The 18,557-nt window shown below is 37.7% G+C and overlaps 1 protein-coding gene across 8 annotated transcripts in view; it reads left to right on the forward strand.

Moving 5' to 3' along the window:
* MAPK8 (mitogen-activated protein kinase 8) overlaps positions 1-18,557 on the forward strand; it is a 102,604-nt gene that overhangs the window by 76,267 nt on the left and 7,780 nt on the right. For 4 of the 8 annotated variants that reach the window (XM_058299123.2, XM_058299120.1, XM_058299125.2 and 1 more), the window contains exons 7-12: positions 7,175-7,340; positions 10,638-10,709; positions 12,447-12,629; positions 12,924-13,048; positions 13,565-13,628; positions 18,030-18,107. In XM_058299123.2, the coding sequence (XP_058155106.1) occupies positions 7,175-7,340; positions 10,638-10,709; positions 12,447-12,629; positions 12,924-13,048; positions 13,565-13,628; positions 18,030-18,107 (688 nt within the window). Of the gene's footprint in view, positions 1-7,174; positions 7,341-10,637; positions 10,710-11,056; positions 11,129-12,446; positions 12,630-12,923; positions 13,049-13,564; positions 13,629-18,029; positions 18,108-18,557 lie in introns of all 8 variants that reach the window. The other 4 variants (XM_058299126.1, XM_058299121.2, XM_058299118.2 and 1 more) reach the window with 1 other exon arrangement.

The raw sequence follows: 18,557 nt of genomic DNA on the forward strand, positions 1-18,557 counted from the left end.
TTAGTTAATTTTTAGTGGTTTCCTTGTGGATTACAATTGATATCTGAAACAACAGTCTTTTTGAATGATATCACCTGAACTTCAATAAAATACAAAAATGTCCCATGTACATCTCTGTCCCTCCTTTTTTATATTTATATATTATGTGTCCATTAACATACATTTGTAATTATCTTTCAAATTGTAAAGGGAAAAAAATGAGTTCCAAACCAAAAAATAAAATACTGGTAACATTTGTATATACCTGTATAGTTAGTTACCTTTGCCATTGTTCTTTATTTATTTCTTCCTGTGACTATGTAGTGTCTTTTTATTTCCACCCAAAGGACTCCATTTATTATTTCTCGTAGGGCAGATCTAGCAACAAAATTCCTCAGCTTTTGTTATTTTGGAATATCTTAATTTCTCCTTCAGTTTTGAAGGATAGCTGTGCTACATTTAGAATTCTTCTTTGGTCATGTTTCCTTTTAGTACTTTAAACATGTCATCCCACTTCTGGCTTCCATGGTTTCTGCTGAGAAATTGGCTTTTAGTCTTACTCATAATTATTCTTGCGTGATGATTCAATTCTGTCTTGCTGCTTGCAAGATTCTCTTTGTCTTCAACAGCATGATTATAATGTGTGGATCTTATAGTGTTTATCCTTGGAATTCATTGGTGGTCTTGGAAATGTAAATGTATGTCTTTTACCAAATTTGAGAAGTTGTCCATTATTTTTTCAAAGATCCATTCTGTGCTTTTCTCTCTTCACTTTCTAGGACTTCTTTTGTATGTATATTGCTCTACTTGATGATGAGTCTTGTAGACTTTGTTCATCTTTTTTCATTACTTTTCCTTTCTATTCTTCAATATAATTTCAATTACCTTATATTCTGATTCTTATACCTGCTCAAATCTATTGTCAAAACCCTCTAGTGAATTTTTTCATTTCAGTTCCTGTGCTTTACTGAGCTTCTCCTTGGCTCTTTTTTATAATTTCTATTTATTTATATTCTGTTTGTTAAGACATCATTGTCCTTGTACACTTTTGCTTAGCTCTTTGTCTAGGATTTCATTAGCCCTTTTGAGCATAGTTAATAACAGTTGATTTAAAGCCTTGGTCTTATAAGCCTATATGTGTTTCCTTAGGAACAATTGCTGTTAATTTTTCCTGCAGTTAGGCCATACTTTCTTGTTTCTTTATGAGCATCATAGTTTTTAGTTGAAAACTGGTCATTTGGAATTTTGTGTGGTAACTTTGGATATCAGATTCTTCCCCGTTTTCAGGGTTTGTTTTGTTGTTTGTTCTAGTTTGTGGTCTTTTATTTAGTGTCTTTTCTGAACTCTCTTTGTAAGGTCTATATTGTTGTTTGTGTGTGATCTCTGAACTCCCGTCCTTAGCTTGTGATTAGAGGTTCAAGTGATTTCCTTTAATACCTTGAGTAAAGAAAAAGAAAGAAATGATAAGCAAGGGAAAAAAAGGGAAAGGAAGGAAACTGAACTGTCCCAGTCTTTGCAGGCACTGTTGGAACACTCCTTCATTGTTTAGCCAGGTCATTTACTACTCTGCCTTTGTCTTCACTTCCTTTTTGCTGAGCCTGGAGATGACCCAGAGTGAAAGCTTAGGGTCTTCTCAGGCCTTTTCTGAGCATAAATCCCACACTGCCTTCGTGGGTGGCTCTCTCAACTCCAGATGTATGTAGGTGCTTTGTAGTGCCCTAATTTCCTAAGAACTCTATCCCCAGCTGTTCCTACTAGGCTTTCACCATGTCTGTTGATTGCCTGATCTTTCATTTCTTTTCCCCGGGCAGCAGTGGATTGTTAATTTGCCTTACAGTGTTTTCACAGAATGCTCTTTGCACAGCCTGGTGAAACAAAGACAGGAGCCTGGCATTGGTCTGCATATAACTCCCAGACAGGTCAGAACAGGCAAACACAACATAAGTAGTTGGGAACAAGTCTGTTCTACTTCCTCCAGAACCAGGACCCACACTGGGAACCCATATTCCTGTCTTCAAGACCTCTGCTGGGCTGGGACAGGATAGAGCAGTGTGGAGCAAGGGGGAGGGAAAATGCCTCCAAGCCTTCTTGACGTTTTCTTGATTTATTATTTGCTTGGTTGCTATAAACCTCTGAGAATTTTTGGAGTTCTGACAGAATTGATTTTTTTTTTTTTAACTTTTACATTAAGATTTATTTATTTATTTCCCCCTTGGAGCTTGTTCCATTCTTTGCTCTCTCTTCTCTGTGTCCATTCACTGTGCGTTTTTTCCGTATCTGCTTGTCTCCCTTTGTTGCCTCATCTTGCTCTGTCAGCTCTCCACAGTGCACAGACGGTCAGCTCTCCAGACCCACGAACTAGCCTGCCTTTACAAGGAGCCCTGGGACGCAAACCCAGGGCCTCCCATATGGTAGACAGGAGCCCAAGTGATTGAGCTACAGCTGCTTCCCCCGGACAGAATTGATTTTGACAGTTTTTACTCAGCTTTTCAGTGTTTCTGTGGTGGGACAAACCCTTGCTGCTAATTACTCTACCAGTTTTGCTGATGTCACCACTTATCATCATATTCTCAGAGGATCATATTTTAAATTGTTTACATGGAATGGTAGAAAGGTTATTTTCGCTCTGACATGAAGCAGTTTGTAAAATCTGCTATCGTTACCTGGCGGTAAAAGCACAGTTTCGTTTTCTGTATAAACTTGATATATGTACAGAAATATTTTATACTTTGAATTCTGGCTTTTGTAAAGAGCTTTACTTATATTCCATACAATTTATTTATTTAAAGTATACAAATCAGTGATTTTTAGTATATTCCCAGGTATGGAATCATGTAAATGGACTTAAACAGCCCATAGTCTTCTGTGGCTGCTGCTTTCACCAGCATCATGTTTTTGTTGTGGCAGGTATCAGCTGGAGAAATGAGGGCCCCAGTTCTGAACCCAGGAGCTGGGTTGCATCAAGGCTCCCTCTACAGGCCACCCTTATGCTGTGAGGTCCTGCTTTCTTCATACAATAATCCTCCTTCAGGAGTTTTTCATTTCTTTTCCTGGTTGAATGGGGTGAACCACACTTCCCGCTTCTGCAGCTGGGTTTGAGGCCACAGTTGGTCCTTACCCCTCTGCTCTACTACTTGTTCTTAACCAGACCTCTGCTGACAAAGACTGCTTGCCTGGTGACATAAACTGAACTCTAGTCCTTTGGGGGTCTAGCGCAAGTCCAGATAAGAGGGGGAGTGGTGGCTGTTCCCGAGTTGCATGGGACTCCACTGTCGAGGTGGCTGCTGGTCACTGTGGCAGGGGAGGACAGAGCTGGATATGATGTGAGTTCGCTGTTCTGTGCTTCAGCTTGGAAGTGGCACAGGTCCCTTCTGCTCATAGCTGTTGGCAGAAGTAGTCTTTTAAGGACCCGCCACATTGTGAAGGAACTTAGAAATATGAGCAGAGTGGGTTGCAGAGTTTGATGATCGCCACTCTCCCTGCCATAGTCTACTCTTCTGGCTTTTAAACTCCTTTGTCCCCTTTATTCCCACCTAGTACACAGTCACCTGCTCTGCAGGGGAGGTAACCCAAAGTCCTATTCCATCCAGGCATTCATCTCCAAGTGGGCAGTAATCTGAGCATCAGACCCAGGCCCAGAAACATAGTGACAAAAAATGACCGAATTATCTGGCCACTCTGCATACCCTTCTTCCTACCCCTGTTCCCTAGATACAATGGTGGAATAGGGTCAGGAAATCCATAGTAGAGAGTCCCATTTGGAAAACAGATAATTGGAGAGTCAGAACAGTTTGAATTCTGCTAGACAGACGTCGTGAGCATCCTTTGCCCTGCATCTGCTCTCAAGGAGGAACACCTCCTTGTTCGTTGTTCCACCCTGTGGGAGATTCTGTCCTCCCTCTCATCCTACTTTTAAAAAGGTTGGGGCCCAAGGGTTACTTTTAAGGCAATCTTTCCCGAGCTCAGCTGTATTGACATTTCGGGCCAAATAAGCCTTCTTTAAGAGGGGCTGGCCTCTGCATTGTAGGATGTTTTGCACTATCCCTGGCCTCTACCTGCTAGATGCCAGTAACATTCCCTAGTTGTGACAGTCAAAAATGTTTCTAGACATTGCTAAGTAGTCCCTGGAGTTAAAAATCTCCCTGGTTTGATAAACATTTCATGGGCTTATGGTGTTTTTGATAGTATGGCTCTCTCAGAAACTTCAGCGCCTTCTTTTGGTGACAGTTCTTTTCACAATATATGTGTTGCCTCACTGGCCCCATATTCTTTGGCTTACTGTGGGCTAACTGGAATATACCTTTTAACTTTCAGGCTTCTTTTGGCAGCCTGAAGCAGTCTTGTCAACTGAAAGATTTTGCTCCTCTTTTTCCCTCCAAGGCTTTGAAAATGAGGCATAAGAAACAAACCCAAGATACCAGTGGCCCCAAACCACATTTATTGCTTGCTCAGGGTCTGCAGTTTGGCTCTGTGGCACTGCTCCAGACCACTGGTCGGGTTTAGGTTGCTTCCATGTGCCTCTTATTCAGGACCCAAGCTGAAGGAATGCCTCCCTGGGGATCCTTTTCTCATGATGAAAGGCACAGGAACAAGAATCCAGTGAAACCAAGCAAGCACATTTAAAACTTCTCCTTAGATCTGGTGAACACCATATTTCCTAAATAAGTCATATGACCAAGCCTGTCTTGTCAATAGGGTAAGGAGTATACTGGGATGGGGGTGGGGAGAAGTGATTGCTAAGTAGTCTGCCATACTTTTTCTTTGTGAGGGGTCTGGGATCATTTTGCTTTCCCAGATGGCAAGGGCCTGAAATTCTGGACTCTGTTCCCTTTCATTTCTGCTTTTAAAGTGACTGTTTATGTTACTGTCTCCCGCTCCCCCATCCTTACCCCCTGCCCCAGTGCCTTGCCAAATGCAGCCAGGAGCCACAATACACAATACTAAGATTTTGCTTTTCAACCTCTCCTAGAGCAGGGGTTGACAGACCTCCTGTAAAGGACCAATTAGTAAACAGTTTGGGCTTTGCAGTTGATAACAGTCTCTGTCACTGCTGCTCAGCTCTGCTGTTACAACACAAAAGCAGCCGTAGACAATATTGAATGAGTGTGACAAGGTTCTGATAAAACTTTCTTTACAAAAGCAGACAGGCTATAGTTTGTCAACCTGCTGTAGAGCTTTAGGTCCATTAGTCAAGTGTTCTGCCTTCCAGGTTATTGCAGGTGACAGCTTCATGAATTGTTTTGCAACCACAAAACCTGGATCACTTTTCCAACTCTTGGTATTACTTTCCCTACTGCCTCCTCAATTGCTAAGCCCCAACCTGTGTTTTTTTTATCATAATAACACTCTATTTCTGGCAACAAACTCAGTAATAGGAAAGAGGTTAGGCTATGCTGAAGTAACACAGGACCCTGAACTGTCTTTGGTAGAACACAACAGAGGTTTGTTTCCCAAACTGTATGTCCAATGCAGGTCGTGGTGGGAATAGGGACTCTGTTTGACAGCCTGAGCAGGCTACTGAGGGTACCCTCTCTACAGGGTTAATAGTCACCAAAGCAGAGGAAGACTATAGGAGCTTGTACCCTGGCTCATGGAGTCTTTGCTCCTACTCACATCGCATTAATTAGCACTAATCACAGGGCCTTGCCTAGTTGTAAGGGGGTTGGGAAAATGTGGGCAAGGAGATGGAATGTCAGGTTAGCCCCACTGGCTCTGCTACAAATTCACACTTTGAGAATGCCTCTTTTCATATGGTCAGCAGTGTTATTAGCATCTACAGAAATGTTCATACTTCTATGCAAGAGGAACTTTTCTTAACATTCTTTGGGGCATCTTTTGAAGTTTGTTTTTTCTAACAAAACCTATATTCCTTTAAAAAAAGCTATATTTTGTTCTTAATTTTCTAAAATAAAGTGTTTAGGGTTGGACTCTTATTTGTATAACTCTTGTACTAGAATGCATTAGGGTAAAGAGCATCTGATTTTTAACTGTCACAGGAGATATTGCAGTCATAGCAAAGACTAATATTTATTCTTGAGCATGAAGATACTCCATCTTAGAAGTATTAGCATTGTATTTACAGAAAAGCAGTAATGAAAAACTTCATTTTCTCTTTCAGTGAGTCTATTGAAATCTTTGTACATACTCAGTTTCATAAAGCTCTTAGATTATACATCTCCTAAACCCATCTATGATTGCCTATCAAAATATGTTAGAGACAGCATACATCCTTGTCTGGATACAGACATTACAGAAGTCCTCTTTGTCTTTAAGAGGAACAGCTTTTTTTCTTGTTTATTAACCACTATCTTTAATGTATTAATTATAGTCTGGAGATGTTGCACATGAGTGAACACGTACAGATATACTTGCTTCCTTCTTTGTCCATTAGTTCATAATAGGATTCATTGGCACTTAAGGGGCAACGGATTTTGAACCTGAAGCTTTGATCGTTTGTGCTGCTGCCTTCCTTTTAATGGGCTTAGCACAGAATTCCTTAAGGTTAGAGTCAGGTAGCATATCTTCACAAGGACACTATTTAGTGTTATCAGCAGTCAGTTATTATATGAATTAGTGCCACCAAGACAGTAGTGTCCTACCTTTACATAAAGGAAGACAGAAATGTTAGGAGCAAATTTGTGTGATATTAGCTGAGAAATCAGTGATGGAGAGAATGGTAATAGCTGTTTTTGCTTTTTAGAATTAAACATCTGCCAGTGTAAAAGGCTGTATCACATTTGGTTAGATTGTCATAGAATGGCCCGCTATTGATCCATAGTGTCCATATAAGGTGTATTGTGATTTTTAAATAAGATTTAAAAATACTGGTAATTTATATGCAAATGAATAAAAATACTAACTTCTCTTTTTCTTTTACTGTATAATAGTTCTTACGTGAGCCTTTATGATGCATTTCCAACCCTTTTATTCCATTTGCTCTAAAATCTCTAGCTAATCACAGTAAGGAAAACATATTACTTGTAATAACTGTATGTATTCATAAGTTAAAAATGAAATTTATGAGTACTGACATCTCAGGTTTGCCTGTTAGGGTGAATCTGTATGATGATGTCCATTACAGTGGGAGAACTGAGCAGTGAGCTGGACTGTTTTGCAAGTGATGCGGTGACTTCATTGCGACCTGCACAATATTCTTACGTATCATAGCAGTTGTTTCTTTCTTTATGTTTTGAAGGACTTAAAGCCCAGTAATATAGTAGTAAAATCAGACTGCACTTTGAAGATTCTTGACTTTGGACTAGCCAGAACTGCAGGAACCAGTTTTATGATGACACCGTATGTAGTAACTCGCTACTACCGAGCTCCAGAGGTCATCCTGGGGATGGGCTACAAAGAAAACGGTTAGCAAACACTATTTATTTGAAATAGAGTTCTGATTTTTATCTGGTTTCTCATGTAAATAAGCTAATTTAAGCTAAAATGCAGCGTTAATGCACAGAGTTTAGTGTATATCACTGAAATGTGTATCAAAAGTACAAAAGTAACTATAAACTTTGTCATAAATGTTTACAAAAATATGGGGACCCTGTTTGTTTAAATATAGATACACATACCATCAGTTCACCCCTTGCCTAAATAATTTATTGCTGTGCCCTGAAACAGAATATATATTATTAACTTGTTTGTAGCTTAGAAATAAGCATTTCTAACGTAGGTTGAAGGAAGGTATTTGTCTACTGACAATTTATCTTTGGTAGTAATCCCCATAAAATTAAAGTGTTTTAAGAAGCGCACTCTTATTTTTTGCCTTTATATACTAAGAGATTTTTAGGGGATTCAATACCTGCTTTACCTCTAGCGTCATATTCAGTTTTGTTGCTATATTCTACAGAGTGTAGGATTATTAGCTTTCTTATTTTCCAGTAGACAGTTTGAGTTAATTAACCTTATTGAACTATCAGCTGTCAGCTGAACAATTCAGTGACAATTAATAGTGTTAGTAATAGCACTTAGTGTAAATCTCAAGAGCTACAATAAGGCCATCTGCAAAGCTAGTGGGTAAGTAAGGTCTCTTGGAGGAAGCAGTAATGTTTCACCAAAGCCTTGAGTCCAGCCTTAAAGAAACAGTATATGGTATTATGCATAGGTATATTCATTTATATATAGCAACCTTAAAAGCACGGTTGAAGTAGATGGCATGAAGATAATGTATTTAAAATTCTTTCATATGTAACATACATCCTACATCTATTTGTGTATTTACTTTAAGAAGAAATTTTGTTGTGTCTTAGAAATTTAGGACATGAATAAGCCTGCAGGAGATTATACTGATTTAAACTGTAACTTTTTCAATGTGGAAACTTCATCCAAAATATTCTGTAGAATAGGATTTAAGACATTTTTCTAGCTAGGATATCTGGAAGAGCAGCAAACTACATTTTAATCAAGAAACGGTATTATAAATGAAATTTCAAGATTATTTTAAAAGAGACAACTATTGAACTGAGGATTTTAGCTTAAATTTCTTTTCTAAGCTAATTTTATAAGAATATGTTAAACATTTACTATTTTTCACTCTTAAATAATCATGGAATTCTGTTTTCTTACTCTTCACTCCATAGACTCTAGTGAGTTACATTGAGTGACTGATACCTTTCTTCTTAAGAGTTGGTACTTCAGTTGACCAGCCTGAGATTGTTTTTGCATTTGCTGTAAACCCGTTGCCACTGGCATTGTCTAGTATATGTCACTCAGTGTCCTCAGATGTGCTCTTGGGGAAGCTCCTTACCAGAACTTGGCACCAAGCAAACTATCACAAGTAATTGACACGCTTTCCTTTCTTGGTTGAGGAGAATTATAATTATGGAGACCATCTTATTTTCTTCTTTCCTTTTTTCTTTCTCTTTTATTTTTCTTTTGCTTCAGGAAACTAAGTCAAATGCAATTCTTAATCATGGCAGCATCATTAACCCCCAGTGCCCCCAGTATTGAACATAAATACTTCTCCTTTTAGTGACACTGCCCCCTGTGGTCTTTCATTGCAGGCCACCTCACAGCCGTTGGAAAGGCAGTAAGATGGCTTAGAACTGCCAGATAGACTAAGCCAGTTTTGTGTGTGAGTCAGGCTCATTGTGTTCTTTGAAAGTTTTCACTGACATTGACGATAGCTTCTCTCATATTTGCAGCTTTTAAATTTTTTTTGTTGTTTTAAAAATATGTTTCTCTTAACTTTGCCTGTTAGGTTTTGTCCTGGGTATGATATCTGAAGTTTGCCATGCTCTATAAATCTATGGGGAACATTTATTGTCAGGAATTTTTGCCAAAAATGAAAACCCTAAAAGAAATTTTCCTCTGACAGACTGGTTAATAATATCACATTTTCCTATAAAACTTTTGTTTTATATAACTATAAATAGATGTGTATGCATTTTAATGTGAAATTTTAGGGAAACTTTATTTTCCACAGGATTCCCAAAAGTTATTCCCAGTTTTGCTAAGACTCTTTAATGAACTGGCATTCTCCTTTTAAGAGTATATTCAAAAGCACAGGCTTTAATTTTAAATCCTGAGTTCTCCAACTGAGTAAAAGGTGTATCTCTCTCTAACATCCACTCCTGCCCTTTTCCTCTTTGCTTTTAAAGAGCTTGGGCCTAAAACCTCACATCCAGATGGAGGATTCCAAGTGTCCATATAATTGCTTGTCCTTCCCCTCTTCTATTGAACTGTAAACACATACTCTCCTCTCCTTATTTGATACACAAACCCAAAGGCATCAATGCCAGGGTGTGTTCATTTTAATCCCTAAATTGCCTGTGTCAATGTCTAGCAGATTCTTTTCAGCACTGATTAGCGTTCCCTTTTGAAGTCTGCTAGGACACTCTTTGCGGGATAATAAATCTGTGGGAATTTTGATACTATGTCCAGCCAAAACTAACTTCCTAAACAAAAAGCAGTTTAGTTTTGGGGTTTAAAATCTTTTAGATGGGGGACCTGTGAAATAACTCTCAGAAGTTTTCTTAATTGGATTAGTTATTTGTTCTCTACGCACTTACTCCTTTTGGGATTGTAGGGTAAATGTAACGTGATGTTGCCAAGAAAATGATACAACATACATGTAGCTCTTCTCAAGTAAATAAATTTATGAAATCAGTTTGAAAATTTTTGAAGAGCCTTAGAATAACATTTTACTGTTTGTTTATAGAAACAGTTTTTCTGTTAAATATTTTAACATGTTAAACTCTTGCTGTTCATGCTTTTTTCTTTCATTTGATTTAAAGAGAGAGTATAATGCACAGCCAAATTTCAGACTTTTTTGGATAAAGATTTGGTTTTTGTAGTTTTGCTACATCATGTATGTTTTCAGTCTTACTTGCATAGTATGTGTTTGGTTCTGTTTCATATTTCATAAACAAATTATCAGGTACAAAATGTATAGTTTTTTATTATGCAGTTTCTGTGCATAGCTCTCACTTTAAAATTAGATATGTAGTTTAAAGGTCACACTCTACATTTGCTTTTGTGAATCAAAGCCTTTGGAAAATATTTTGTTTTAAATTATTCCATTAGCTAAAATTAAAATCACTTTTTTCTTTTTGTGATGTTTTTGCAATTTTTATATAATTCAGTCATATTACGCTTCTTTGATTTTAAATGATCTTTTGCTTTGCTTTTCCTTCTTTTGTGCTGCAAACATATAGTGGATTTATGGTCTGTGGGGTGCATTATGGGAGAAATGGTTTGCCACAAAATCCTCTTTCCAGGAAGGGACTGTATCCTTGTGCTGTTGCAGCAGGTTAATTAGTTAGGGGAAGACCTTCCTTCTCTAAAGACGATGAGTACGGTACATTCTTACATAAGCTTTTAAAAACAAAGTTTGTGGCTGTTATAGTTCGTAAAATTGTTCAGAAAAGAAGCTGAAATTTTTAGGCTGCATCTGGCAGTAGGACATACAGTCTCTGCTGGTAGTCAGAGCACCTTCACTGTCACTCATTTTAATTTTTTACTGCTTTTTATCATTTTAAAGTGTACATGGTGTGTGTGATTTTTTTTAATGTTATATATATTTTTTTATTTTAATCAAAATCTTTTTGTTAATGTCATTGCATTTTGTTTTCAGTTGACATTTGGTCAGTTGGGTGCATCATGGGAGAAATGATCAAAGGTGGTGTTTTGTTCCCAGGTACAGATCGTATCCTTATCTTTGGCCTAAAGTATAGTTTCTGAAGGTCAAAATGTAGGACAACACCTATTCTTGGTCAGGTATAATGACGTATTTTGTCTTACCCTGGTAAATAATAAAGTAATGTAAAATTACTCGTTCAAAATACCACCTGCTATCTGGCATAGATCTTCCTTTCCCTTATTTATTGATTGGTTCATATGTTAATTCTGAAAACTGCTCAAGTATAATTATCCATAGTTAATTCCTGGCTTTGAATTGATTTATTTAACCTAAATCAAAAATCATGGCTTGCATTAAAACTTTCTAATAATTATACACTTGAGTAAACCTAGAAGTGCTTAGGATTTGATATGAAGTTTGGAATTGCCTGTTACTTTTGATCATCCTTTTGTTTTGCCTCCATCTCCCCCTTTTTTGTTAATGTTCTGTGTGTTTTGTGTCTTTTGGTTGTCTCATTATTCAACATACTGATCCCTTCATCTGAGAATTTCAGCAGATATGGTGATGATTAGATTTGGGTTCATGCTTTTCTTTTGCTGGCTGTTTAAAATATTTCTATTTAACAGTCATCTGTTATGTGTTTATCAGCTACTAACGATTATTTAAATTGTTTTAGGAGAAGGCATTGGAGAAGCCATATTCCCTGGGTTACAATAAGAATGCTTTAGGTCTTGTTCTTTAGGGCTTAGAGACAAAAGCTTGGAGGAATGAGACCAGGGAAACGTAAACTTTATAACTTACCCACATACTGAATCTTTTCATAAATCGCAGAGCTTTAAAGACATGAGGCTAAATAAAGAAAGGCCAAAGAAAATAATGCTTTTATCAAAGTCATTTTTATTCCTATTTGTCACTTTTTGTTACCGAAGAAAACTCAAAAGAAGTACTGGTTATCAAAATAATCCTGTTCTCTAGGAAATGCATTTGTGCTTTCTTGATAGGCTAGAAGAAAAAGCACATTTCATATTCTAGATTTCTGTGCACTTTGTGTTTAGACTCCCTATGGGTGGTAATTACTATTAATGTTTGAGCCACCTACAATTCGTGCTTATAACTTGTGAGTTTTTAAGCTTCCAAATTTATAGTAAAGTCAGTATTAGTAGATACACATACACAATAAATAAGGTTAACAAAGCTTATTTATTGATTCCTTCCACCTGCAATCACTACCTTTGGCAAGATGGCTTAAGTTATAAAATTTGTAACTGCCACATTCTTTCTTACGGTTTTTTAAAGTGCCATTTTCTTGTTATATTGATATGGTTGTGATCAATGTATTGAAAACATTAGATGCGAAGTATTTTTCTTAGCTACATGATATTAGATATTGATCAGTGGAATAAAGTTATTGAACAGCTTGGAACACCATGTCCTGAATTCATGAAGAAACTGCAACCAACAGTAAGGACTTACGTTGAAAACAGACCTAAATATGCTGGATATAGCTTTGAGAAACTCTTCCCCGATGTACTTTTCCCAGCTGATTCGGAACACAACAAACTTAAAGGTACTTTTTATAAATACGATTTAATACCTTTGTGTCTGTATGTGTATATGCATATGCTTATGGGACTTAGCCCACGGTTATCTCTGGGTGGTGAAGCAATGTGGGGTTTTAGGTTTTTTTTAATCTGTCATTGTAATTTTTATAATTTTTAATCATATGTGTGACCTGTTCTGCTGGTAAAAACTTTTTACTAACAGTAACTAAATGATTATGTCAAGTGATTGACAATAACTTATTGATTACATGAAAACCTTTACCAAGATATATTGTACATTAACATTGTTATTTTTGCAGCCAGCCAGGCAAGGGATTTGTTGTCCAAAATGCTAGTAATAGATGCATCTAAAAGGATCTCTGTGGATGAAGCACTCCAGCACCCATATATCAACGTCTGGTATGATCCTTCTGAAGCTGAAGCTGTAAGTTCTTCCCTTAATGTTTGAGGAATAGATTACATTCTTAAGGTTAGGTTTGGAGGAGACCTTTTGAATTTTAAATAAAAATATAGATGAATAATGGTAGTGTTTTCCCTGTTTTTGCAAAAAGATTGCCGTAAGCTAATGTAGCATATCTGAATACTTTGCTACACAAAATAAGTTACTTCTCCTTGTTCTTACCTTCTTGCCTTGATACCTGATCAGAGGAGCTAGAATGTTGAACTGCCTTGAGGGAACACCCTAATTTAGGTATAGTACAAAGCACAACAATTTCTCTAATATAAACTGTGACAGTTTTAGAAGTTGAAAGTAAAGCAAGGAATGTTAAAAATCTTTTTTCCTGAAATGAAGGAGTTCTTCCAAAACTAGTCTCTGCATAAGAAGGTTGTTGATGATTAGTCAATTGTGCTTTAATGATGCATTTTTATAAGCCTTCCATCTAGGTAATATTTCCAGTAATTATAAAGATTCAGTTCGTTGTTGCCTTGTGTTTTTCAGCCACCACCAAAGATCCCTGACAAGCAGTTAGATGAAAGGGAACATACAATAGAAGAATGGAAAGGTAACGTTCATCAGATTCATGGAGATCAAACTGAGGGACCATTGGGCTTTTCATGTTGATTTATTCACCATTGAGGGAAATTAAAGATATTTTCTGTTATTCATCATGATTTTGGGTAGTGTGATTATTAATCTTTTTACTAAAGTAGAAAGTGAGTGTCCGTTCCTCCCTGACTTTTACTCTCCCAAATTCTCCACTCCAGAGTCAAACTCAGTAGTAGTGTCTTATATTCTTTCATAGTAGTAGGCATGTTTAGGGTCTCCCTCTACTCCTTCCCACCCTTTTTAAACCACAAATGGTCATATAGTGCACACACTTGATTTGTTGCTATCACAACACATCTTGGAGCTTATTCCCTCCTGGTTCATAAATCTACCTCCCTTGGTGTAATAGAGCTGGGGAGTGTTCTGCTGTGTGGATGTGTCAGTTTCTAAATCCAACTCCCTCAAGGAGAGCATTTAAATTTTATCAAGCCTATAATTGTTGCAGACAACTTTGCAGTGTTCTTGTGCTTGCTTAAGAACATGCCTGTAAGAAAAATCTCAGAAGCAGATTTGCTGAATCATTGGGTATTTTTATTTCCAAATTACTCTCCAAAGAAATTGTGGCAGTTTACACTTTTATTAGCATTGTAGGAGAGGGCCTATTTACCCCCACCCTCTCCAACAGAGTGAGCTAATTGTCTGTCTCTGCAAATGTAATATAGTAGTTTTATTTTATGAATGTGATTGAACTTTTATATTAATATTGCGGGTCAGGTAATTTTTAGATCCTGTTTATCTTCATCAGTGCTGCCGTCATTTAGTGTTTTGAGCACCTGCATAGCTTCATGACTGGGTAAATCACTTGACTGCTTTATTTACTTCATCTTAACATAAAGACAAAGACCTGTTTTAAGAGATAAGTACCAAAATACTGGGAAGGCAAAAGGGATCAAGAACCATAAATCCAAATAGATAATCCATCTGTAAATTTACTTGGGGAGGAATGAATTTGACTCTTTCTTAGGAATAACCAGAGAATAGTTTTCTGTGAATCATCTTGAGAGACGCATTGTTGGACTGTACCAAGTCTGCCCGCCATGTGACAGAATTGGGCAGAGCCAAGTGTGGCTGTCTGTGAGAAGTGATGTGCAAGGTTGTAACTGGGAGCCAGAGTGTTAAACTATTTGAACTGATATCTTTTTATTCTGCTACATTTACAGTAGAGATTTATGGTATTTCATAGAATCTTAATATGCCACCAACTGTGAGACATACCGTTATTAACACTCAGAAAAAGAAGATATTGCCATTTACACTGTGCCAAATGGTTGATTATGAGATGTCCTATATCAGAGATAACAAACTTTGTTTGTTTGTTTGATTGCTTATTTGATACTGGTGGCCAGGGATCGAACCCCAGACCTTGTATGTGGGAAGCTGGTGCTCAACCACTGAGCCACAGCACCTCCCCTGAGTTGGTTTTTTTGTTTGTTTGCTTGTTGTTTGTGTTTTTGTTTTTAGGAGGCACTGGGGACCGAACCCGGGACTTCCCATGTGGAAAGTGTGCGCTCAGTTGCATGAGCCACATCTGCTCCCCGTGAAGAATTGCATCTTTAAAATCAGTGAATGTAGTATTTTCATTTGTATAATGATACATTTGGGAACTTTAGATTTTTTTCCCTTTTATTCCATGTCTTTCTCTGAGCTCAGAGTCCTTTTCAGTAATTACCCACAGATTGTCTTTTTCAAGAACTGCTTATGAGATTTATCTCATAGCAGAAAGAAAATTCTTTGCCAAATCCATTAACTGCAGATCGCTTTGCTAGTTAGCACTCCTAATCAACTCTGGTTCTTAATCCTTTTTCACAAAGGCATGCTGCTTTCTTTTTTTTCCCTCCTATCTAGAATATCATTGCCTTCTGTTTATTTGCAGAAAAGGACCTCCTATTCTTTCCTCTTTCTAGGCTTTCTCCTTCCAAGCTCAAGAAGGTGACCAGAGCCGGCAAAGTTAGGGGTGTCTCTAGCACTCATGCTTTCCAAGGTGTCCCCTTTGGTGTTACCTTATTACCAGTACAAGTGGTGTGAGACCATTTTACTTTGTAATCAGCAATTCCAAATCACAAATTTAATCTTCTGGAAATACATAGACTTCTTGAAATTCTGTGCAGCATTTTGCATTTATATATTTTTCTCAGAGGAGGGTTTGTAGCTTTTATGTACTTCCTAAAGGATTGAAGAGAAGGAATAATGGCTATGTAACATCCTCTAGAAGGTTATTCTGTGGTAAACGTTCAGGCTCACATAGCTCAAAAAGGCTATTATTGAGGGAAGTGGTTGTGGCTCAACTGATGGAGTGTCTGCCTACCATATGGAGGGTCCAGGGTTCAATACCCAGGTCCTCCTGACCTGTGTGGTGAGCTGGCCCACGCGCAGTGCTGCCACGTGCAAGGAGTGCCATGCCATGCAGAGGTGTCCCCTGCGTAGGGGTACCCCATGCACAAGGAGTGCGCCATGTAAGGAGAGCTGCCCCACGTGAAAAAAGTGCAGCCTGCCCAGGAGTGGCACTGCAGACATGGAGAGCTGATGCAGCAAGGTGATACAACAAAAAGAGACACAGTTTCCCAGTGCCGCATGAGAAGAATGCAAGCAGACACGGAAGAACACACAGTGAATGGACACACAGCAGACAATGCGGGGGAAGCGGAGAGAAATAAGTAAATGTTTAAAAAAAAGAAGGCTACCTTGGCAGCACATTCACTGAGGAAGACCGTAGGGCAGAAAGCATCACCAGCCGGCCAGCAGTGAGTGTCTCCTGGCAGGACACACAGATGTCCAGAAGCTGGGCTCAGAAGTGTCAGAGATTCCCTTGGGTGGGTGTGCGTCAACAGTCCTCTAGGCATAGTTTCCTAAGGGTCCTGCAGGGGACGTGCTCTGCTTATGAATGTCATCGTACAGTCACGTTACTGTCCTTACAGTCAAGTTGAAGTTTCCCGAAGGAACCATTTTACCATAAATAATGTTGTCTGGTGACACAACTGATGTCTGTCTCTATCAAGGATTCAAGGGAAGCAGAACATCAAATTAAAAGGTCACTTTTTACCTTACAGAAAGAGAAAGGGCTTTTGCAACTCTACCGTGAGGTGTAAGTCTTGTAATATTGAAGAAACTAACTTTAATTACTTGAGAAGCTTCAGGTGCCGAGAGTTCATGACTGTGTTCTTTGTGGTAGTGGGGTGACTGATAGCCATAATGTCCAGTCGGGAGCTGCCATACACGCTCTTCTGCTCACTGAGATGGCGCCCGCGGAAGGTCTGTGATGACGCAGAGTATTTGAAATTAAGTGTGAAGGACAAATGTAAACATTTAAATAGTTTGATTTGCAACCACCTTTTAAGAATCTGTGCATAGATTTAGTATTAGAACAATACAGGACAAAATATCTGGTCGTTTTTGTGCTGAGATGTACCCATTTTTTTTTTCCTTAGAACATTTATTTTATGGCAAAAAAATTAACATTTCAAAAATTTTATCCATATATAGTAACTAAAGTTTGCCTTGTAAGCCACTTGCTACTGGTAGCAGTTTATAACTTATTTCTTGAGAAGTCAGTCTTAATTTTGAAAGAGAATAGACCCTTTCTCCATAAATAAAGCTTAATTTGATGATGTTTTAAAATAGATTGTCAGTGAAGTCTGTCCCTTTTAGCCATGTTTCTTTGTCCTTTCCAGCCATATAGCTGAACATGAATGGCATGAAGTGATTCAGAAATGCCACCGATGTCCCTTCCTCACATCTTACAATGGACCTTTAAAAAGATATCTTTTGTTTTTTAATTATGAAAGCATTATATTCTCTTTGTTAAAAATTCAAATAATATAGACATATAGAAAGTAAAAAGTATGTTTTGTCTGATCTATTGACTTTAAAAAATAAAAATTTTAATTCTTTAAAAAGTATGAAAATCTTTTTTCCCCTAATCTTGATATTATTTTAAAATTCAAATAATAAAAAATAGAAACTATGAGAAAGCTTTCACATTTTTTCCAGCCCTAGTCTTACAGAGACAGAATTCAGTGAGCATGTAGAATACAAAATGATATGTGGTATGACGTAGCATAGTACAAGGGCCTGGAGGAGTGAAACAGATAAAACCCCTAACCCTAGTGCTATCCTTAAACCAACTCTGGAAACATTAGTTGCAGAAGAGATTTTTAGTTTCTTTCAATATAATTCATAGTTAGAGATTTGGGACTTGTTATTAACGCCTCTGAACCTTAGGTTGATGTGGGCCCCCTGCTGTTGTAAGGACACTGCAAAGCACTTAACGTATAGGAAAATGTTTCACTTAAAACATACATATCTTCTGAGGTTGGCTCTCAGATTTAGAAAAGTACATTTTTGTTTGTCTCTTTTCCAGAATTGATATACAAGGAAGTTATGGACTTGGAGGAAAGAACCAAGAATGGAGTTATACGGGGACAGCCTTCTCCTTTAGGTTGGTTACAATATCAGCTTGGTTAAGATTACAGTTACTTCTTGCCTTGGAGACTTCAGTGGGCCCAAGACCTGCACTTCCTGCCATCTTTACCACCATTGCTATTCAGAGTTTAATAAGTGTGAAGAGTATAATTTGGATGATTAAATTGGAAAGTCATCATGCACCATTGTACCAATACATCATACTGTTAATGATGCATTTAAAAGTTAATGTATTGGCAACTACATAAAATGTGTATCTTTTTCTGTGATGCTGGCATTCGAAAGAGCAGAAGCTTGAAACCTTTTGTTGGCACTTTTGCTTATCTTTGAAGAAGTTGTTTCTCAACATCACCATACTTACCTTTCTGTGATTTTGTCTTTACTTTGGTTGAAAAAGCAAGAGTTTTGTGTGATGGCAAATTATTATCTTTGGCTTTTTAATATTTTTTATTTGATTGGTTTACTG

Source organism: Dasypus novemcinctus, chromosome 6, assembly GCF_030445035.2.
Source record: "Dasypus novemcinctus isolate mDasNov1 chromosome 6, mDasNov1.1.hap2, whole genome shotgun sequence".
NCBI lineage: Eukaryota > Metazoa > Chordata > Mammalia > Cingulata > Dasypodidae > Dasypus > Dasypus novemcinctus.